The sequence below is a fragment of the Leuresthes tenuis genome, unplaced genomic scaffold (assembly GCF_036924035.1).
Source record: "Leuresthes tenuis unplaced genomic scaffold, fLeuTen1.0.hap1 SCAF_8, whole genome shotgun sequence".
NCBI classification, from domain to species: Eukaryota; Metazoa; Chordata; class Actinopteri; order Atheriniformes; family Atherinopsidae; genus Leuresthes; species Leuresthes tenuis.
In genome coordinates this window covers 20,702,406-20,725,836 of record NW_027325362.1, presented here as the reverse complement: position 1 = coordinate 20,725,836, position 23,431 = coordinate 20,702,406, and the positions used below count along the sequence as shown (strand labels likewise).

Here is a 23,431-nt window from a genome sequence, read left to right as displayed (position 1 = left end):
TTTTTTTTCATTGAAAGCAGTAATTTAGATTTTTAAATTTTTTTTCTTTAACAAGCAGTACCTCATTCTGTCTATACACCTCCTCCATTACATTCGCACAGCCTACACATCTCAATGGTCTAATGGAGATTTAGCAATTGATCCTTTGGAGTTTGTAGGTTGTGGGGTGTGTTCTTGGGTGAATTAAGCTTGCGTCCCACAAATTCCATCAGATCGCATCATATTGGGAGCTGGGGAGTGGGGATTTAAAAAAAGGAGGCAAATATCAAAGGAATATCCAATTGAATGCCAGCATGCTGGTTTTCCTGCATTGTAACAACATAAACAGTGTTACTTATTTCAGCTGTTAATGGTTTTAATGTTGTGGTTCACAGATGTATGAGTGTAGACTTTACACTCAGTCCCAACAAGACACAGAGAGAGATTAGCTTCTGCAAACAGGCAATGTCAGTACAGTACAGTAAAACATGCCTCAGCGTAAAAGTATGAGCAGAAACCCTACCTGTGCTCCTGAACAACAGGTTATTTTAAAAATAATCCATTTTAGAGTAGGTTTAGAATGAATTCAACACTGAAAATGTCAGCCAGTTGTTTTAACTTGCAAATCAAATGCAACTTCATGTGACCTGTGTAAAGTTTGAATTGGTCAGTTTTACACGATCAAGTCAGATCTATTGTGCATTCGAGTTAACACGAAGACAGCATTCAAGGATGCTCCTATTGATATAATAATGTGTGCACATTTAATGCATTGCAGTTAAATTCTTGTTTATACATTAACTGTCACTGACTTATCTGTGTACAAGGAAGTGCAGAGGTAGCAGCTCAGTTCCACCAGCCAGCACAGTTTGCATAGTTTTACTGAGAGAGGAAATGCATTAAGTTGAATATTTAAAACACTTTTTTCTTGGAGCTCTATCACAGAACACAATGGATTATTGATTGTTTTAGAGCGCATTGACAAAAGACTTTGTTAAAGTGACAGAGAACAAGGTGGTGTCGGACAGATCTCCAAGAGGTCGGCGGGCTGAAGCGAGCAAGAGCATGCTAATTTTTCACTTTAGGTGAAGTTGGGAGAAGTGGGCTTTTTCTTGTGTTTTCAACTGAGCTTTTTCTTATAGAAGAAAGACAAGTCTTATTTCCCTGTACCCAGTCAAATCCCAAGTCATCTCTCAAGCTATTTGCTGTGAGTCACTAAAAGTTCAACCTCTGATTATTGGTAACTGATCAATGAACGGTTTGTTCTTTGCCACAGATTCACAGAGTTTTTGGAGCCCTTTGAGAGAGTGATTCAACCGGAGGAGCTTTGGCTCTACAAAAATCCTCTTGTCGAGTCAGACCACATTCCCAAGAGGGTCATGTTTGTAAGTAACTGTGTTTTCCTCTTATTAGCGACTTGATTGCTACTAAACACGTGTTAATGATTGCAGTGTACAAGAACCATATCCTCTGATTAACTCTTAATTTGTGGCATACAGAAAACCTCCATTTAGGATGATTATTTCTGTAATGTGTTTTGTTTCTACTGTTCTACTGTGGTAAGAACTAAATTATATTGATTAGTATTAGAATGGCTTTATTTATAAGTCACATTAGACCTTCCATGTGTAAATACCATATGCTCTTGGATTTCAGTTCAGTTTCAAGGAAAAAAATAATTTTTGCCACATTATAGACTTAAAGATATTATATAGAGAGAGGATCACTTAGTAAAGAACTTCCACCCAGCACATGCATCCAAAATAAATTACTTGTTGAATTAACATAAAAAACATGGAACAAATTTCCACACAAAACTCTATTATTTCAACATTAAGTAATTCTGTTTTATCCACAATATTTAATGTATGTGAATATGATCAACATAATCTTCACTGACACTAAGTTGAATCTTGTTGTATGAACAAGAATTTAGTCTCTTTTTTTATTTCTTATTTCAGTGTTGTTGAAAGAATCTTGAAACTTGACTGATACAAGTAAACCCCACAAAACCTCTGCTGGTTCATTCGACAACTAATGTGAAATTTGTTCAAGCCATCCAATTAAGTTAGGACCCATTCTGAGTAAATAAGTTTAATCAACTCCTGTGAGTTATACTGACTTCATCCAAATGTATCATTTGAAGAAACACAATTGCTAAATGCTGAAACATAGTAATATAATTGTGTGAAATTTCTTCCATATTTTTATTCAGCATGTGGTAAGTGCTTGATTTTGCATATATACAACACAAATAAATTATTCAAAGAAAAATAGATGAAAGACTGTGCGAAATGTGTCCGCATGTCCTGCTCCTCCAGCGTTAAAACATGCACACACTGTCATGTCGTGACACGTTCCAGGTGATACATATTATATTATATTAGCTTCCAGTAGGTTATAGAGCTAATTTTCACTCCTCATGACTGCTCACCTTTTTCTTATTTGATCTTTTAGCTCCTAATGAACCTTTAGGTAGATGGAGATCATTGGGCAGGGCACTTCTATTTCAGACATGTCTGAAGACCAGAAGTATCAGAGAATTTGTTATCAAAGCCTCAAAATTGTGGCCGTCTGAAGACTCAGCAGCATCTTAAACCCCTTCTTAAAACATACTTTTATCTAAGAGCCTTGTTTCAGTTTTTTATTTTCATTGGTCAATTGGAATGCTGTACTGACCTCTCGACCAATATAGCTATCAAATGTTCAGTTGTGAGATAGGACGGTTACTTTATTTAATCATGTATGATCAGGCCTATTACCCAGACGTAACAGGATTTTCATCTCATTTCACTGTTTTGGACAGCAATTGCCCGTTTTGTCGCTACCTTAACGGAACATCCTCAAAATTAGACTTAGAAGATCTGTACGCTTTGAATTTGGTTCATGGTCCAAAACTTCATTTCATTCCATTTTCAGGCAGGTTCAAATGTTGTACTGACTTCAATCAAAATATGAAACTAGCGGAGCAGGTATAGAGTGCCCTCCTTATTGCTTCTGTTGCTCACCTCTCTGTGAACTGTAAGCATGTCAGTCACTGGCATTTTCTTCAATCCTCTGCTCCTCTGCACACATATACGTCATCTCATATGCGAAAAAACATCTGGAAAGTTGCTCAAACTCACTTCAAGCCAGAAATAGAGACGGCTACTGTGAAGTTTAGTTTACATAACGTAAGATTTTCTCTCCATTTAAAGATACCTCAATAGATTTTGAAAGCAAATACTACGCTTTTCACGCCAGATCCGTCATCTAACATAAAATGGTTGAAACATTTATGGAAACTGCTTTGTGGAGTAGTAAAACAAAACAAACACACACACACACAAAAGCTTAAAATGACTCATCAACAACCATTTGATGGGTATTTTGTGATAAGCAGTTGAAAGTGCATTAGTCATAGAAATGATTGCCAATCAAGAGGAAAACACACAAGCAAAAGCCCGCAATCTGGCCATTCATCTGTAGGGCTCGTTGTCCAGCCAAGAGCAAAGCATAAACATTGGCGCTTGTTTGCTGTTTAGCTGTGCTCTATGATTTCTGTGTCCCTTTTCCAATATGCTTTAGATAAATGTTGACAATTTATATTAACTTCAATGTCCATAGGTCTTTGCTGAAAGCGTACCTCTAAATGATGACTTGGAAAGGTATCCCTCTCCCTACCCTCCCCCACCGACTACATGTCTCTTCGGAAAATACTCTCAGAAATTACACCCAGCAATACTCAGCTATTTTTTTTATTGTCGCTTCCTTGATTGTATCCCTAAAGGTGTGCAGAGCATATCAGGCCATGAATAACAGTCCATAGACAGGATTTACATCAAACTGCTCACCATGACCTTCATTAAAATGTATACAGCGTTAGCCGTAAGGTAGCCTCAAGAGTTTCTCTTGCATTTTCTCATTAGGGGAAGTGGCTGGAATTTATTGTCGGGCCCAATAATCTCAGAATACGTACAGCACTATTGGATCAGTATAGCAAAATGTCACAATTAGAATGTCCAAACAGGCTATTACTGTGGCTTTTAGCATTCAGATCAGTGTCAGAATATGGAAATTGTAGCTATTTCCATTTCTGCAAAGTTTATGTCAATAACATGTGCACATACATGAGCATCACCAGTAGAAACTATAAGGAATTAGAATTCTTCATCAACTTTACACAATCAGTTTTAATAAGGTCCTTGATAACTTTCAGGTTAATGTGGCCCTGCTGGCTGGTGAAAGGAACAGGTGGCTTTGTTTCTGAAACAAAGCCACACACTTATAGCTCTTTCTCCTATATAACAGGGTCGGTTACATAGTAGTGAATGAGTTGATAAAGATTTACAGGCGTGTTCGACAGTCAATAAGCTCTTTATGTGAACAGGTGTTACAGAATGCATCAGTTCTTGCTTTTTTCTTTAAATAAAAGGGTACGCATTCTCTCTAAAGGCTGGTATGAACTATCTTTTGTAATTATGCCATAACTATTCACTGTTAATTCTTTATGGTATATTTGGATGCTTTGAAGTGTTTCCATGGTAACACGTTTAACCATGAATCTACTTATCCTTGACAACAATAATAAACTTGGAAGATGTAGTGAAAACAGTGAAAAAGAATATTGTTAGTATCAGCCACTTGATTAGTCCAGCCAACAATGTTGAACCAGCTCTGACAGCGTGACGGATATTTTAAAGTCTCAACCAACAGAGGAGGATTTTTTCCCAGTGGTTTTCCCTCAAAACCTCATAGAAAAATAATGTCATCTGCTGTGAGTTAAAGGTCACTGAGGAGGGATTTTGTTGGTTTTTTGGGGGAGGAGGCACATGCTGCTGGCTGCCACCATGTTGCCACCTTGTTGCATCATTCTGTTTTTGCCAGGAAGCATTTAAAAACTTTTTAGTATTATTTTACTCTGTAAAAATATACTAGTAATTGTTTGGACCAGTTTTGCAGCATATTGTTCATAACTCCAGTGGTCTGTAATTTGTATTGCACCCATGTCTGTACACATGTCACACGGATATGAAACTGTGACTAATTTAATCCTAAATCTTTTGCTGCCTAAGGCTGGGAAAATTATTAAAATTGTCAAGAAAGTGATTAATACATTCTGTGTCAGTAATAATTACCCCTGTGCTGAAGGGTTTAAATCTCTTATCAAGTTGTTGGGTGAAAATTCTATTCATGCAGACAGGGAAACCCACCAAACAATAAAGGTGCTCATTTTGCCCCTCAGTTTTCCTTCCTGAAATTAACTGAATAATATGTGTTCAGATCATACCCTGAGGCAAAATTAATTTTACTATTAACCTGCAAAACAAACCTAATGGAATGCTGCCGTGCATCTTTAATCTCACAGTAATAATTGTCCGTGTTTTATTTATGTGTTTATTTCCTTACAGGCTATTTCATTCCTTACCCCACTGGCGGTGATATTTGTTGTGAAGATCATTCAGAGGACCGACAAGACAGAGATCAAAGAGGCATGTTTAGGTGTGTTGAGCCTCTTCCTTTTAATGTCACAAATCTGTTGCTGTCAGTTAGCCTAAAGAGCCTGATCTCACTCTAAACTAGTCACATATAGATGCTCTGTCACAACCACTAGGCATCACATTGCAACACACAAGCTACTCATTAGTATCATACAAATAGAGCACACTTAGCCTTACCTCTCAGTCCTTTGTTCCTTCAGTGTTCCTTCAGTGTTCCCTCAGTGCGTACAGTGCTCGGCAAGAAGCCTTTTTTCCTTCTTGTTCGGCCCATTTGACTTGGCACATGCTACAACAGGAGATGTAATTCATGGCAAAACTATTACATTTTCCAAACTGCAACCAAGCAGTTTTGGTGTCTACACCTAAGTGAAAACCAAAAAAGCTATAAATGGAAAAAAAGATGGATATGACATTGCTGCTCTCCACACACGCAGTGGCACTGACAAAATTTTTTTTTTTTAAATTTTAAAATGATATATAATGACTTTGGAATTAGAATGGCTTTGTGTATTAGAGTCTTGAACTGACAGCATATATAGGCAATATATGTTGTACAGAAGTTACTGCTGCAATAGCTGAAAAAAAGCCTCTCTTTGTAATCTTCTTGCAGTTCAATATCTTCAATCTCTCCCTAGTTCTACCCCGAAGCAAACTGGTCACACATAAGTACTTTATTGTTCTTAATGGTGTAGATCTTTAAACTCTGTGACCTCTGTTGCAGTTGGCATGGTATTGTGGATATTATTCTTAACGACAGCAGCCATGACTACATACCAATATGAAATTTCATGCCATTTATCTCATTCTCAAAAGGCATCTGGGGATTTCTCCAACACTGATTTTTTTTTGCTGTTTGAAACTTTCCCCCAAGAGTCGAGAAATCTGCAGAGGTTTCACCATATTAGAAAGCATTAAGAAAGTTTAACACAAATCCAGTAAAGAGACAGAGATGAATCAGGTGGCGAGAGGGTGGTTCAGTGCAGCAGTGCAGAGATTACAGTGCTGTGTAGAATTGAACAGGCTCACTACCACTTGCAGAGAAGGACAGCCACAGTCTGCATTGGAAAACAGCAAAACTCCAAACAACAACGAATGAAATTTAAACATGATCATAGCTTTGAGGATGGCTTTGAACAAGTACAGCCTTTAGACCTTTTGAGACAGTTTGTTTAGTTTGGTGTTTGATAAAAATTTTGATTATTTTTTTAGCAGAAGACAGATCGACTTGTTTTTCAACCTTAGCTAAAATCCCAGAAAAGCAGCTGTCCAGTGATTTACACATTCATTTTTAGCTCAGAATCATTCCTCTGGGGCCTCTAATTCTGAATTCATGAGTCATTTTTTCAAACAGATAGTGGAGCTTGCATACATTGTGGTTTTGAAGCGAGATTTTAATCCTTGGAATGCCAGTGGAAATTTGTTTAGCCAGTATGCTGAATTCATTGTCTGATTCAGTGCATTCTACTTTCACACTGCCTCTTCATCCTTCCATGGGGGAAGAAACGAACACAGTGTTCCTTTAATAAAATAGTCTAATAACCTTTTATCATTTCCAAACTCCTGCTACTTAATTCAATTATTATTTTTCAGTCAGGATATAATAAAGCCATTCGAGGATTATATGTTCCACAAGACTACCCCTTTGAAAATGACACAGAGATTAACTGTAGAGCTTGTTTTTAATTTTGGTTACAAAGCATAAATACCATTACTCATTATCCAAATATAAGATTCACATAGCATGAAGAGATGTAACTGTTTAAGATGCATAGCAAGACTAATCTTTCACGTAGCACAATGACAGCTTTAGATAGCAGTTTGCATGGTCTGCATATTTTCACTAATGTGTCAAAGCTTCAACTTTCAGGTTATGAAAGTACAATTTGTTTTTATAAGGAAACTTGGATGGTAGCAGTTTATTTTATTAAAGAATAGCAATTCCTTTGACATTCAGAAAAAATTTCGCAATCAGCCCTTAAGCTTTTCAGTACTGCCGGAGAAGAACTTGGTAATGATGTAATGGCAGCACCCACGGATTTATTCAATAGGCCTCTAATTTCCTGAAACTGTGTCATAAAAACTCTCGGCTACCCGCTTGTTAATATTTCCAATTTGTGACTGGAGACATAAACCAAATATGAATGTAGCACAGACCTTTTTGTTAAGAAGACTGTTGCAATTTCAATCCATAAGAAATATGAAGATGAATAGAATAAGTTGTAGTGGACTATTCACATCAGCTTTCCTTAAACCATATGTTTAGTAGATGTGAAATGAGTTCATAATTAAAAGCTGGGAATATACAGTAAGTCATGTAACTGCTCAGCAGTTTAAGAGCAGGCAATGTCTTCTTTGTGAGTTTGATGAGCTTCTCACACCGACACTCAAGCTAAAAAACACAGGCTGTGACAGTGCTTTACCTTGCGAGGCATCTGGATTCCCACAAGATCCATAACATCAGCATCATAAAACAAACCATCTGCTGCATCAGGGTGTTTTGAGCAAAATTTTAGGCTTGGTCAAACAGATACTCTTGCACTTTGGGCTTTCAACTGATCTCCACTGTGTATGCCTACATTAATAAGATGATAAATAATACTGACACTGACCTCTTCTCAGCAGTATTGGGAGATAATAAATTGAGTGATGGCAGCTTTTGCACTGGCAAAATTTGAGCACTGGTGAACTCAGTTTCACTGCAGACTACTTGGATGGAGGTATAAGGGGAGGCATTCTCTCTCATCATGGGCCCCAGTGGGTTTCTTTATTACTAGTTAAATGAGCAAAGAGTTACAGCGCAATGCTATGTGCCGACCAATTGCAATTCTCCTGTTTCCCATGACAGACATTCAACCAAGGCACTGATTTCTTCAGTCAGATTTGACCTGCTGCTATCCTTTTCTCACTACTTCTGTAAGGATAGCCTCCTCCATTTTTTCTCGCTTTTAAGCATCTGAGATATAAGCTGATACTGTTAACTCAGTTTTGATACGGCTCTGTAGTCTCCTCCAAGTGACGGTAGAGAGATTCCAGCAAATAGTAAAGCTTTATACACAGTGCTGGCCAGTAGCTTAGCCCTCGGGGCGGATAACTCTCAACTGGCTTGTGAATTCCTCGGAGTCCCTCTGGAAGAGCTGCAGGAGATGGCTGGGTAGAGGGAGGTCTGTGGATCTCTTCTAAGACCTTTGCTCCCTTGACCCTGTCCCAGATAAGTGACAGAGAATGAATGGATGGATGATTCTGAGGTTGGCCTACAAGTCCATGTTCAGAATGACTTAACAATGGCACGCAGGCGACCTGAAGGGTCTGAGGGAGGTCTGCTTTTTAATAAGATGGCCAAATTGCATCCTCATGAACCTACACATAGGTTTGTTGGTGGTATGAGAGCATTTGGGTTCTCCTGAGAGCAATGCGTTTCACTTGATCTGTTAAAAGCAAATCGAGTCACCTCTTAACAATGTCATAACTAACTAACTATCAGCATTACATGTTTTGTAACTTCCATGGTGGTCATTAGAGGGTGACCACCTGAAAACTAAAGATGGTTGTGCCAGTAATTATATGTTCTAAAGCCATTATTTTAAAATCACAAGTTGATTTATTGGTTAGTAGCGTTATTGGTTCTGAAGATTACTGTACCAACAGCAAAATGCAAAGAGTACTGAAGTGGCTCTGATCTGATCTTTTTAATGGCTGTGTGCACACAATAATGCAATTGTCAAATCTTCAAATCTGATTTGTGTCACTTCAGAATGGGTGCTGGATCAGATACCTATCTGATACATACTTGCCTGTACTTCCATGCTGAGCTTTGTTGTCATAAACCTGCAGAGCTACTACAACACCGCTAGCAAAAGCTGCAGAAACAGCAAAAGCAAGCCATCAAGGTTTTTGTCTTATGCCTTCTCAAACCTTTTTTTCTAAATAGCGATACAAATGTTTGTTTTCCTCTGAAGCTCAATGTCATCAACGAGTTTGCTGCGCTAGTTTTCATTTGCAATGTTCTCCTAAACCGCCTCACAAAAACAATATTTTCTGTTGTTTATTAATACAAAGCCAAGTGCATATGCATGTCATTTCAGTCAGCAGTTGCATTTAGATGCAAATGATGCAAGATGCAAGACAATCATGTCAACCATCAAATCTGATCTTTATGGAATCAGAATTTAATCCTAATCGATATGGCTGTGAATGTAGCAAAAGACATTGTTTTTCAGTGTTTATTTATATAGTTTATGCATGCATTTTCTATACCCGCTTAATCCAGTTTAGGGTTGTGGGGGCCTGTAGCCTATCCCAGCTGTCATTAGTACACCCTGGACAGGTTGCCAGTCCATCACAGGACTACACAGAGACAAACGAGACACACAACCATCCATGCTCACACTCACTCCTGAGGGGAATTTAGATTCACCAATTAACTTTGAACTGTGGGGGGAAGCCAGAGTACCCGGAGAGAACATACAAAATCCACACAGAAAAGCCCCAGCTGGGAGATGAACCTGCAACCAGCACCCCACTGTGCAGCAGAGTATAGCCATAGTATAGTTTATTGTAATGATAACTAGGACAGAAAACAGTTTAGCTTAGTTGATGGAGGGGCGGTGGCAAATGTTGATTAGAAGTTGGGGCAAGGAGGGACGATGGCTGGCAAAAGTCTGGCTTTAAAATAGAAGTGTTGCACCGAAGGACAGGATTGGTTTAAAAAACTATCACGGTAACCCTTGATGATCTTTGTTGGACTGAATGGAAATTTCGTGTAGATGTACTGCACAACAGTGTTTTGATTAGCTAATTTTATAATGTAAGTAATCTAATTCATTCTCCATACACAAACACACACACACACAGGAGAGAAAACCAAGGGAATAGGGGGCAAAGGGATAAATCCATAGCAGTCTTGAGATAACAAAGTAAGGTTTTTTCGATTGCAGGTTGTTTTATCTCTTTTTTTGTTTCCTTTAATGATATAAATCAACTCCTTATCTTGAGAAACAAAGTTTGTTTTTGTCAAGTTTAGAAAATGACCGTGAATATTTAAAAGAAAAAAACCAAGTGTCTGGTTTATTTATAACTCCTGATATAAGCTTTTAGAGAATCCATAACTGGACATGAAATCAAGCAGACAAACTCCTCCTAATGACCAGAAGAGAAAACTATTAACTTTTTTCACAAACTCACTGTAGATGCCTCTAAGAGGTGCAATAATTATGATGATCCACTGATTTTTACTTCTTCTAAATCTAAGTTCATCCATTACTTTGGTTGATGCTAAATACCTAAATAATCCAATTTATATTACCATCAGCTCCAGCTGGACTTATTATTTAATGCATGTAAGAACACTATGTAAGCTGCAGACAAAGTCAGATCATAAAGTTTGAATTGGACAAGGTCACTCTCATGTGTTTTTGTGTATTTGTGTATGAATTCAGCTAAAAACACCACAGTGCCTTTGAGCAACCTCCAAGGGCTGCCAGTAAGGCTTGTGTTGAATCTAATTGCTCCTGTCAGTGCTCTGAAATGATGAGAAGCTGTTTCACACATAAATCTTGACAACCATCTGTCCTGCTCTGAGGTAAATTCCCATGAATCTAACTTGTTTTATTTATATATTAAAAGAGCGTAGCCAGAAACCCACCAGAGCCTGTGTTGCATTAATAGTAAAGCTTGTTTTTTTTTATTACATCATCACTGTTTCTTATCTGGAAAATGTCAGCCTCCTGTGTTATATGACTTTGAATGATAGACCAAAGCACGATTCCTATTCATCTGTCTCTCCTTCTGCAGCTGTGTCCCTGGCTCTCGCTTTAAATGGAGTCTTCACGAATACTATCAAGTTGATTGTTGGCAGGTATGCTAAACAAACCGAGGCTTACAGGCTCTGTGAGTGATGCAAAGTATTAAGATTTAAGGCTGCCTTACTTGCTTTGAGGTCAATGTTTGTTTGACTATTTAAATATATGCTCTCTTTTAATTTCCAGACCCAGGCCAGATTACTTACAGCGTTGTTTTCCTGATGGGCAAGTTAATGCAAAGATGCTGTGCACTGGGGAGCCAGAGCTTGTCTCTGAAGGACGGAAGAGTTTCCCCAGCAGCCATTCCTCCTGTAAGTACCACGAGGCTGCAGCACTGTCAGCACTCGCAACAAAGATACCAGAACTCTCACTCTGCCTCATTAAAATTGCGCACAGCAGCGATTTCTCAGCTTGATCTTCATGTTTTGAGTCACGTTTTGTTCAGTTCATGTGCACTAACCGCTGTTTATTCTAATATTTGAAAGGTATTTACAGGAGCTAATTTACACATCCTGAGGCAGCTAGTCAGGACCGAGTCAACCGTATTCAATCTTTGAACACCTGACTGTCAAATGCACTTCCACTTTTCCAGCTTCATCTGACTTCCAGCTGTGCTCAGCTGTACAGACCAGTTCGGTACACTGAGCATCCTTTCCACCATATTGCTGTGCAATCTGTTTTCACCTCAGCAGCTGTTAAATAATTCACACATTTTTCTGTTGTCCAGCAGGTGAATGGAGAGTGGTAGGTATGGTTTGCTCTGGGCCACACAGATGTTGTACTGTACCCTAGTATTTTATGTTGGATGGGGCATATCAAGATTCATTTTTGAAAACATCACTAAACAATTTTGATGCCTTGGAACATAAAAAGACGTACACGTGGCTTTGAAGATTTTTTCCCCACTTGCGCTATCGATTGTGTGCCTCCAAGTCCACATCTGTAAAATTACTCCGAATCCCCTGCTGACTGTCTAGCAAAAGCAAAGGCAATATTTATACCCTCTAGTGAGCTGCGTGCGGACAGTGACATGATTCATATTTTGTTATTGTCTTTGCTTTTGTTCCCCGCTGTTAATAAAGGAAATCGTGTAGAACTTAGGCACTTCAAGAAAGTGTAAATGAGCAAATGTTCCATCCTCCTGACATCTTTAGTTACCACATGTTAAAATGTTTGAAGGAGCTGTGGCCATTCTGCCAACTGCCTTGGACCTTTCTGCAACAGGTTCTCTGTGTGTGTTACAATAGCATAGCAAGACAGCATAGAATGAGAGGTTTTATGTGGTGAAACTTTTCATTGATGTTAAAAACAACAGTCATTTCATGGAGCAGTCTGAATTTAAATGGCTGTTTTAGCTCAAGTGTAATGCTCACAGCTCCTCAACACACCTGCTTTTGAAAAAGCTATCTGTGCACCATTAGACATAGAAAAGAGGGACAATACTGTGTAATCCTCTGCAGCTCTGTGCGTGGATTACATTCATCTACGCGACAGCTCTAATAGCCTTATGTTGTCGCACTGAGAGTAAGAAAATGATCGAGAGAGCAGTGCTTTGGGGACACAAAGAGCAGCCATTTGGCAGCACATCTAGAGACAAGAAGAAATCCTATTTTCTGTCCGTGTTCCTTTTCACCAGACGATACTCGTAAAACCGTTCTAAAGTAACAGAGCTTTTACTCCGACAAATGTGACAGGGTCCGGACGAATAAGGCCACACAGTTGATAAAAGTCAGCGTTGCCTTATGTAAAGTGACATTTGAAGACACCATAACATCACCTCTGGCCTATGTGAAAGCCTGAGATATGAATTAGATTCAAATTCTCAGAAATGCACTTTCAAAGATAAGTTTTTTAGCATAATGTGCAATGTGCTGGTAAAATACAACCCCGGTTCCAAAAAAGTTGGGATTCTTTGTAAAATGTAAATAAAAACAGAATGCAATGATCCACAAATCTCAGAAATCAGTGATATGTTGGCATATTGCTGCAAATTCAAGATGAGCTAACATTTTTCATTAGATAGGAACACGTCTTACTGTCAACATCTGATGTTTTCTATGCTCTACTGTAAACAAAATATTGGTTTATGAGATTTCCAAACAAATGCATTCTTTTTTTTATTATTATTTACATTTTACACTGCGTTCCAATTTGTTTGGAATTGGGGTTGTATAAACCAAAGGAATCTATCATAGTCAGCCAGGACAAAGCTATACACAAAAGACTTGTTTGATGACAGCTGTTTCATAAAGCACATGAGCTATTTCTGTTGCATTCCAAAGTTTGTTGGGCGGCTCACTTTTTCCATGATTAGATTTCTTTTCCCCACCCCGCAGTAAAGTAGCAAAGCAACAAAAAAACAGAAATTGGAGGAGGCAGGTCTTAGAGAAAAAAAACAACACAAATAAATACCAACTCCTCTGAATCCACTGCAACAGCATAGGCAGCAGTAAAGAAGCCCGTCACTAAAATGTTACTGACACCTTATTCATATTCAACTTATCATTTACCTTATATTATGTTATATATTTTACATATCAAGGCATTTCATATTGATCTGTCAATAAACAGTGTGAAAAGCAATTTGATATCTATACCATTTCTCATGATAATAATAAAGTTTATGATACTTTAGTTTATGATAATCCTGTGAAATAAACCTAATGAATTGTTACTTATCTGGTGCAATCTATAGTACCATAACTATAGCTTACAATATGCATCATCATACTTTAGTATTTAGTAAGAATTAGTTTCTGCGCACCCATTTCTCCTGTGACAGTCCGGCACCCAAGTGAAAGGTTAATATGCATTCCCTTCTGGTGAGAGACAGAGCACTGTCCAGCCTGCCCCTGCAGGGTCAAAGGTCAGGACAGGAGACAGAAAGGTTGGCGGGGGCTAAGAGATGGAAAGCTTTACAATGTCAGTTTTACAGCTTTTCTGTTCCTGAGATAAAGTTTCATCACAAAGTGAGAAAGACATTTCAAATTCTAGTCAAGTAAACGCCAACGCTCCCTATAAAACAAAAGACACACCCATCATTCTCAGCTACTTTGTTTTCTGCTAATTAGCACATGAAACCGTGAAAGGCTGAACAAAGGAATTGAACAATACACTCGTTTACCGCATTGACGTGTTGGAGGACTGTTGCCAGATAGAACTTTTTGTAGTACCACCAGCGGAAAATTATATTTTTGTTATTTCGTAATTTACAGAGATGTCAGCAGTTACCGACAGAAAAAAAATAGATAATTGTTTGAACCACGTTTTCTTGGTCGCACATATTAGTTTTTAGCTTATTTTTTAAATATTAGCTTTGTTAAGTTTTGTTATAACACCAAAGTTGTGAAAGTTGTGTCCAATGTGCTTGTAAATGTAGGTCTTGTGGTGCACTTTGTGACCAGCAAAGAACTCTTTCTGCGTTCTGACACCACTCGATTTACACTTTAAGCACTGAATAAGAATATAACTATATAGACTATGAATATGAATGTGGATGTCATTAAAACAGTTAAAATACAGTAAAATGATAAAAGGACTAAACTTTCCACATGACAAAAAAAAAAATAAAAATCAGGTTAACTGCAGGGCTCCACTTATAGCTACTTTATTGTACCAAAGTGACATTTCCAGCAGCTTTTCATCACTGCTTGAGCCTTCTATGGTTTTGTTGTTTTTTGTCCTTTTTATAGTTTATCTGTGCGCATCTTATGTCAGCTTAAAAAAGTTTTATACATCCAAAAACCCAGAGTTTCTTGGCATAAACAGCAGACTCTCAATGTTACAGAGAACCCTCCCCCCGCAAAAAATGTTGGCAAATTGTGTTTTCAGGAGAAGCTTTGTCTTATTATAGGAAGGATGACAACTCACACGACAATGAAACAACTGCAAAGGATGAATTTATATCTGCAATTAAAATGTATAATACTGCCAAACTGGAGGAAAACAAAACCAAAATGCTGACAAAATCAGAAAAGACTAAATTAACCAGGGAAACGAAAATTAAAACGCTGAGAAAACTTAGATAAAAAAGACTGACATGGGCACAAGGACTGGTACATGAGAAAGTGAAAGTGAGGATCTGACAAATGCTGAGAACAAACCGGGAGACTAAATATTGGGGTAAGAGTGATTAGAGAGTAAGTGCAACGGAGGATGAATGAACACAGGTGATGACTGGCAGGAGGGAACTAAGGAGAAAAGTGAGGAAATGGCAAAACTGAAATCAGACAGAAAAAAACCCCACAAAATACACAGATGGTGACAAAAATCGAATGAAAAAGGTGCATCAAATTTTGTGTGAAATCTATCGTTATATAGTATTAACTAAGAAATATTCCGAAACAGTGCCAACGTCCGACAAAAATAAAGAAGAATAACATCAAGTTGAAATATGCAAATGAAGACTGAAACAAAGTTAGTAGCTTTCGCAACACTCTTAATGCTGTGGAATACTATATATCACGATGGCCAAGATGGAGTAAATACCCTTAAGGGCTGGAGCCTGTCCCTGCTGCCAATGGACGAGTGGCAGGGTACACTGAACAGGTTGCCATCCACACTCACACTAACTCCAAGGGTCAATTTAGAATTACCAATTAACCTAACATGCATGTTTTGGGGCTTTGGGAGGTAGCTGGAATACCCAGAAACAACTCACGCAGACATGGGGAGAAGATGCAAACGCCAAACAGAAAGGCCAGAACCGGGATTCGAACCAGGGAACCTCTAGCTTTGTAGTGAAAGCAACTCCAGGTTTTTACTATCGTTTGTAAACTGTATGAACGTTATATAAATCTTCACTGTAAGATATTTAGCAAATTTACCTGGTCAGAGGTTTGTTGAATCAGCTTACAGGGCCTAAATTCATCCAAAGTAATTTGCTTGATGGTCTTTGTCCAACACCTTTTCCTACTTTTTGTCACTGACATTGCATGTCAGAATTCTACCTAGTTTACAGATATCACCTCCTCATCACTACAAAAGTATAATCAGAATCAGCATCTTCTCAATAACTTCTAAGCTTATCACATGCGTTTGTTAAAAGAGGAAAAAACAGTTTTACCGCACTCATCACTCTCATTAGGCATCTCTGTTTTGTCTCTGGGGAGTTGGTTTTTCAGGCTTTACAGATGCACGAAGCAGATTCATTACCATGATTTTTTTCCCCTCTCTCTGTCCTCTGGCCTTTGAGGAACAACTCCTCATTGATGAAGAGCATCCTTCTGTGGTTATTGGATATATTCCACTGCTTTATCTATTTTCTTGGTTAATTATGCGAATTTTGGATGTATTTGTCTTTGTGGAGCATGCGCAGGACACATATTGCTGTCCCCACTGATGTATTATGCATAACACCAAGGTATTTGCATTTGGATAATCATCATTATGTTGAAACAATGTACCTGTAAACTTGTTGGATGTCAGTATTATGGAAATTGAAGTTTCCTGCTTTTCCACAGTAAACCATTTCAATCATGCTTTAGTAATTCAAATGTTTTTTATGCCTGGCTTATTTGCCTAACAAGGTTTCATTTGTTTGCTTTTGTGTTTTGGATCGGACAGCTCTGAAACAGGTTTGAGGATAACATTTCTCTGTATTGTCAGTAGGAGTCCCTCCTATTTTCCTCTTAAAACTGTTACCGTGGATGAATTGATCTGTTCCACATCGAAGGTTTTGGAGTTCTGTCTGGGTTGTTTCCCAGCGTCCTTCACAAAGTATTTCTGAAAAAGCTCCATCTCCAGCCTTTTTAAAAGACTAATATTGTGAGGAAAGCATTCAGCTGGATCTCTGCTCTTGCTGCTTCACAGAGAGGTAAAATGTAACTGATGCTTTTGGGTCCATAACAACAATGCAGAGGGAGACGGATCAGCTCTGCAGAAAATATTTTGGTAATGTGTGATTTTTTTTTTCATGTGACAAGTTAAAATTTAAAATGTTCAGTCAGCAGACAGAGTCTTTGGTTCATGGATAATTTAGTTCTGTCTTCCAAAATGAGTGATGGAACTGCCTTAGCTGTGGTTAGAGCTATTAAAACGAGGAGTGTAAGCAGCTGTGTAGTTGGAAATGTGGAGACAGAAAATTGAGATGGATGGGCGCTGAGGGATGTTCAGTTAGAGGAGCCTGGACTAGAGGATCTTGATGATCAGAGCATGAAAGTAGTGTTCGTTTCTGTAAAAACCAAGGGGTATTCTTTGTGGGTGGTGATGACTAGGTGCAGTGTTCTCTATACCACAAGGTGCCAATTAACTTTTACTGTAACATGATTCATATCTCCCCTGACCCCTTTCAACTGGCTCAATGTACTGACTTTATTAGTCTAGCCCTTGCTGAGTTTAGTATATAAACTACTTTAATCTTAAGATTCTTTTCCATCTGCCTCTGTCAACTGAGCAAAGTTTGGGAGTTGACTAATCAGGGATACAAAAAAACATTTAAAGAATGCTAATTAAACATTGTAAACAGATTGATCATTTTCACGTATAGTAACACAACCTGCCTGAGTCCTTTTATTGAGGGGGTGTTGCGCTTGAAGGAGCAAAGCCAGAGTTCAATTTTAACTCTAGAAAAGGGTAAAAAGATCAAGTCCAAGAGCACTATCTGAACTCTGAGATGGGTTCACAAGAATCACACATTCACAGCCAAACTGAGATAATTTTACTCTCAGCAAGTTCATTCTAAAGGTCAGAATGTGTTTTGCTGCATTACAAGTTTGTTTTGCTCAAATTTGGGACTTTGGATCACTAACAGCAACCACTCCATCCAATTCATCTCCAGTGTATCCATTGAATCCACCTATAACCATATTTTGGGTGCAAACCTGAACAGTGGGTTAAGATTTTGGCATTAGTACAGTTTCTGTTGGAGCTGTTGTCGACTGCATATTCACTCAAAACACCCCTATCTGTGCAAACATGCAGTTATATTTGTATCTGTCCTTTTTGAGTTATGATTCTTGCATTTCTGGGGTGCACGCTATTAGTCTATGGCAACTTCATTAACTAATTTAACTCACATCAGCTAGACCTGCTGATTTGCTATAAAACAAGAATATGCAATGCACAATAGGGACATCTAGCCGGTGAGCCGTCATTAGACTGAGTTCCGTAAAAAAGTTCAATATAGAAGTTCACTTTACAATAAATCTGCATTCAAGCAAACTACAATATATCACTGACTTCCAAGGTGGCTTATAGGTTAAACCAGCATGATGTCATTGTCCAATATATAGGTTTAAGTGGCCAAACAAAAAGAGTTGAGTTATGAATGGAGCCGACCTCCACAATCTAACAGCAAGACAGAGGGTGACTGGGCAGCTGGACTTGTGTCATTACCCTCTTTTCCCACCATCCATCACCTATTGCTGGAGGTTGCATGCTTATCCTGTTGTCTTTAGTGTGCTTGGCAAACTTGTGGTTTGAGTGACAAATAGGTGCTGGTGGATGCTGTTTCACCTGCTGCAGCAGCAGACTAACTTGTCACAGCATTACTTCATTTTGATCCACCGCACAGCTCTTAATTCATAAACTGAGACCACCACTGTTTTACTTGCAATTACCAGTAAACGCTGCTAAGCGTTAGTTCCAGCAGCCTATTCAATCAGATTTAGCACAAGGATTAAATAAACTTACACTTTGATGGAGCTGTGTAGAGGTGAGATATTGCACACTATAATTTATCGTGTCTTTATGTAATCATGTTTTTACTTATCTAGAAATGACAATAGGAACCAGTTATTGGAAAATAAGTATTGTGATGTAGGATACACACTGATGCCACATGCATGTAACAGTCTTTACAAGACTATGAACAATTATCACAGCAAATGTGTCTCTTTCAGTGTGTGGGCTCTGCATAGTGTAGCTTGCTTAATGAAGTTGTCTGCTGGCTTTCGCCTTCTCTCAGGCACCTGCTGCAGTGATTTTGTACTGGAGGTTTTGCCTAATGGACTGCAGTTTGATCCCACAGTGAGATTACCTGCAAGTGGGTGGCAGTTGACTAAACTTGCATCAACTATCTTCGAAAGATTATTCTGAAATGCTTTGTTTTCTCACAAGCACATACACTCATATGCAGAAACATTTTCAAGACAATACCTTTTAGACATTATAATTGTTTATGTTTGTTTATGCTGATACACTTATGGGTTCAACAACCACGATGACATCCAAATTCCATCCATACTGTTTGATTTTGATCCAGATCTGTTCTTCCTCTTTGTCTGCCTGTCAGTTGCATTCTCTGGGCTTGGTTTCACCTCCTTCTACCTGGCGGGAAAGCTGCAGTGCTTTACGGATCAGGGTCGAGGGCGCAGTTGGCGTCTCTGTGCCATGGTGCTGCCTCTTTACAGCGCCATGATGATTGCATTGTCCCGGACCTGCGACTACAAACACCATTGGCAAGGTTTGCCCAATGGCTCTTTTTCCATCAATTGTGGCTCAGTGCACTTTTATAGTTAGAATACAGATAATTCAGAAAGCACACAATGAAAACTAATTTTATTCAAACAATGCAACTGTACGCTTTCAGTCATTGCATAATTACTGGTTTGAACTGTTTAAACTACAGCAGATGAAACTATGGTAACATTTTATTCAACAGGTGGTGAATCAAAATGACAAACTCTTGTCTTTTTTATCTCTTTTGGAAAAAGTGGAGTGAGACCTGTGTAGATTGGGAGATAAAACTACTTGGATATGGTTTGTGGTAAATATATAATAATGTGATGACAGCTTGGTCATATGGTGGTAATTAGTTTTGGGGTGCCATATGTTCTGAGGCAGCTACAAAACTGCTACTTCTTTTGTTTGTTTTTCTTTTTTACAACTTGGATTTATTTGTACCCAGTGTGAGACACTTGCAATTGTTACGAGTAAGCTGCTCATTCTCTCTGAATCCTTTCAGTGTCTTCTGTTTCTCCTGTCTCTTTACTGCAGACTGAAAGTAATAAGTAAGCAGCAATAGAGCAGTCCATTAAACTTGAGGGGCCTCAATCTGCTCCTTGTGTAAACACAAGCTGGGAGCTCCCATTAGCCCAGCTGGTACACCGTTGCTTGATGGATATTAATACTCTCACCATCCCTTTGCACTTTGGGGCAGCAGAAAAGGCCACTTAACTAATGTATTAAATCAAGTCGCAGCCTGTCAAACTAATTTGACCGGATTCAGTGAAACAATCAGATTGCAAACTCACATATCATGCAGTTTTTGAATGGTGGAAATGAATGTATGTTTTTTCAAAATCTAATATAGAAGGAGTGAATGAAGGGAAAATGTAGTTTTGACGATATGGAAGCCATTACTTCAGGAACCTCAACCACCAACTGGCTATATCATTTTGATCTATTTCCATCAATATATGCTTTATTTCCACCACAATGTTGTAATACTATATGATGTATTATAGCTTAAAGGGGACTGGATACTATACAAAACTATTACACGTATGACAAAGTATCAGAGACAGCCTGTCCCGAGGCAAGTTAGCACAGTGCTTAGTTAAAAAGATTCATTGCTTTGCCTTTCATGTTAGTTTCATCAACCTCTCAACTAGCCAGGCATGATAAATGTTCACTGAAACCGTACAGCTCATGCAGTAATACCTAATTAACCAAGCACATTCTCAGATAGCAGGTGTTATTTATCTCCTGCCACGTATGGTTTAAAATTAGCTGTACATGCATACCTTAAAAAATATGTGTTTGCATGTCTTTGCAGACGCCTTTGTAGGAGGAGTGATCGGGTTGCTGTTTGCATACATCTGCTACCGCCAGCACTACCCACCCTTTCTGCACATGGACTGTCACCTGCCTTATGCCAGTCTGGCTGCTGCCACCAGTACGCCCTCGCATCCTCAGGACGACCCGCAGCCCACCGACAATGCCACCACCCTTCCCCTGGAGGGCATGACTGAAGGACCAGTATGACTAGTGGCCACCACGGAGACAACACACAACACTCTCACCAAGCCGCCAAGCCCACCTCCCCATTCCTAGAGACTGACTGGCTCTTATATACATTCCAATGGACAGTAAAACACTTCATCCGTTCAATTCTGTATCTCTAAGTCTCGGTGACGCCTACATACTTTTGTGTCTGCGAGTGTCTTTTTTTTTTCTTTTCTCTAAATCTATTTCTTACTCAGCAGCCATTAAAGTCTATATATAGTTGTGATGTGTGAGAGAAACCTACAGATATGGGACACCACCGCTGAGAGGAAAGATAGAAAAACACAAAAATGTTAGGGAAAGATCTTACCTAAGGCTGTGAGGAAAGATTGGAAAGGTTGGCTGTTTTTGCTTAAAACTTTTGTTCAATGCGAGGTGTAACTATCATGCCATTTTATAATGGGGTATCTTCATTATTTGGGTGTTAAAGGTTTGGAACAAACAGCTAGGGAGACACAGAGAAATCCCATAATATGTCACAGCAAGTAAACGAGAAAACAAAGCAGTTTGCATACAATCGTGAAGAAGAAAGTGCAGGCTTTCAATCCTAAGCATTTTTGTCAGGACATGATAAAATAAATCGTCTGGTCTTTACCAGGTCTTAGAATGATATAAATTCAACCTTAGATGAACAACAACTCGTAACATATTACACTGGATCATTATCGATTTAACAATAACTAAGCTACAATTCTTGAGCAGTGGGTGGAAAACTAAGTACATCCCATGATTCAGCAGCTTGTAGAACCACCTATAGCAGCAATAACTTGAAGTAATCATTTTCCGTATGACATCATCAGTCTCACATGGATGTATTTTTGCCCTCTTTTCTTCACAACCTTGCTTCAGATCATTGAGGTTTGTGGTCATTCATTTATGCACAGCTTTCTTAAGGTTACACCACAAACTTTCAATGCGGTTGAGGTCTGGGCTTTGACAGCATCATTGCAATGCCTTGAATTTGATTTTTTTTCAGCCTTTCTGTTGTAGATATGCTGCTGTGCTTGGGATCATTGTTCTGTTTCACAACCTATTTTCAGCCTGATAGAAAGGTGGCCTCACCTCTGACTCTGAAAAACTTTGGTATACAGCGGAATATTTTAACTTTAACTTGCCCATGGCATGCTTTTCCAAGTTTTATGGCTTATCTGCAGTGTGAAAATCCACTGGTACTTTTCAGAGCATTGTAATTTAGTCACTCTTCATTCATTCATTCATTCATTCATTCATTCATTCATTCATTCATTCATTAAAGATGTCTTCTAGAAACTGCTTTAGTTATGAGGGACAGTTGACCCTTTTCAGATTCCTCAGGGACCCAGCAGTCTTGGATCAGTGGGTGTGGTTTGTTTTTCTTGGCCGGCAACACAATCTGGAAAAGGTTTTGACTTGTTTGGTATACTTAACAGACAACAGTTGAACAATATGATCAAAAAGCAGTGTGACGCTGGCTTTGAGGGGAGACTGAAGCTGAAAGTCAAGGCCATTCCAGTCTGGGGCCTGTAAAGTCTGAGATGCAGCTCTTGTTTTTTTGTTTTTTAGCTATTTCACTGAGTATTGCAGTATTGTATATTATAGTATCTGGCCTTGAAGTTAACTTGCTGTGATGTCCACCATTGAATATTAGAAACTGGCCTAAATGTTTTCTACTCCATATTATTTGTAAATGACCTTGTAACCCTTCTCAGATTGATGACCAGCAACAATTGCTTCTCGAAGGTCATTGCTCATATCTCATTTGTACTGTGTTAACACACACCTGAATGCTCCAAATCAGCAAGCTGCCACAGCTTAGGGGTGTTCATTCTTACGACTGATAAATTAATCAGGTGTATTTGATCAGGAACACCTGGCTGCTAAATATCCTTTTAACTTCTATGGCAGCAGTAAGAGTGGACCCATCATTGGGTTGTGTCATCCACATTTAAAGACCTTGTCAGGACCAGAGGAATTTATAGGGGCTGTGATTTTTCTTTTTCACAGGACTGTAAATTACACATAAGCTGATTGCAACTGGTGTCGGATTAAACTAACAAGTGTTAAACCTTTATTTAGATGTACACTGCATTTTCATTGGTAACTCATGTTTTTGTTTGAAATTCAAGGACTTTCAGCACTACTCTACATTCATACCTCCTTTCTTTTTAATCATTTGGCTTGTCCATAGAAACACACTGATAAACATAGAACCAATACACACTTGGGGAAGCAGTGATCCATGTCAGG

At 38.7% G+C, this 23,431-nt stretch overlaps 1 protein-coding gene across 1 annotated transcript in view; it reads left to right on the top strand.

Annotated features, from left to right (window-relative positions):
- Positions 1 to 22,430, top strand: part of plpp4 (phospholipid phosphatase 4) — a 49,018-nt gene extending 26,588 nt beyond the window's left edge. Inside the window, exons 2-7 of the mRNA XM_072391332.1 lie at positions 1,256 to 1,364; positions 5,370 to 5,460; positions 11,250 to 11,313; positions 11,444 to 11,568; positions 19,491 to 19,661; positions 20,976 to 22,430. Coding sequence (XP_072247433.1) covers positions 1,256 to 1,364; positions 5,370 to 5,460; positions 11,250 to 11,313; positions 11,444 to 11,568; positions 19,491 to 19,661; positions 20,976 to 21,184 — 769 coding nt within the window. The 3' untranslated portion in view covers positions 21,185 to 22,430. The remainder of the gene's footprint in view (positions 1 to 1,255; positions 1,365 to 5,369; positions 5,461 to 11,249; positions 11,314 to 11,443; positions 11,569 to 19,490; positions 19,662 to 20,975) is intronic.
- The last annotated feature ends 1,001 nt before the right edge of the window (positions 22,431 to 23,431 follow it).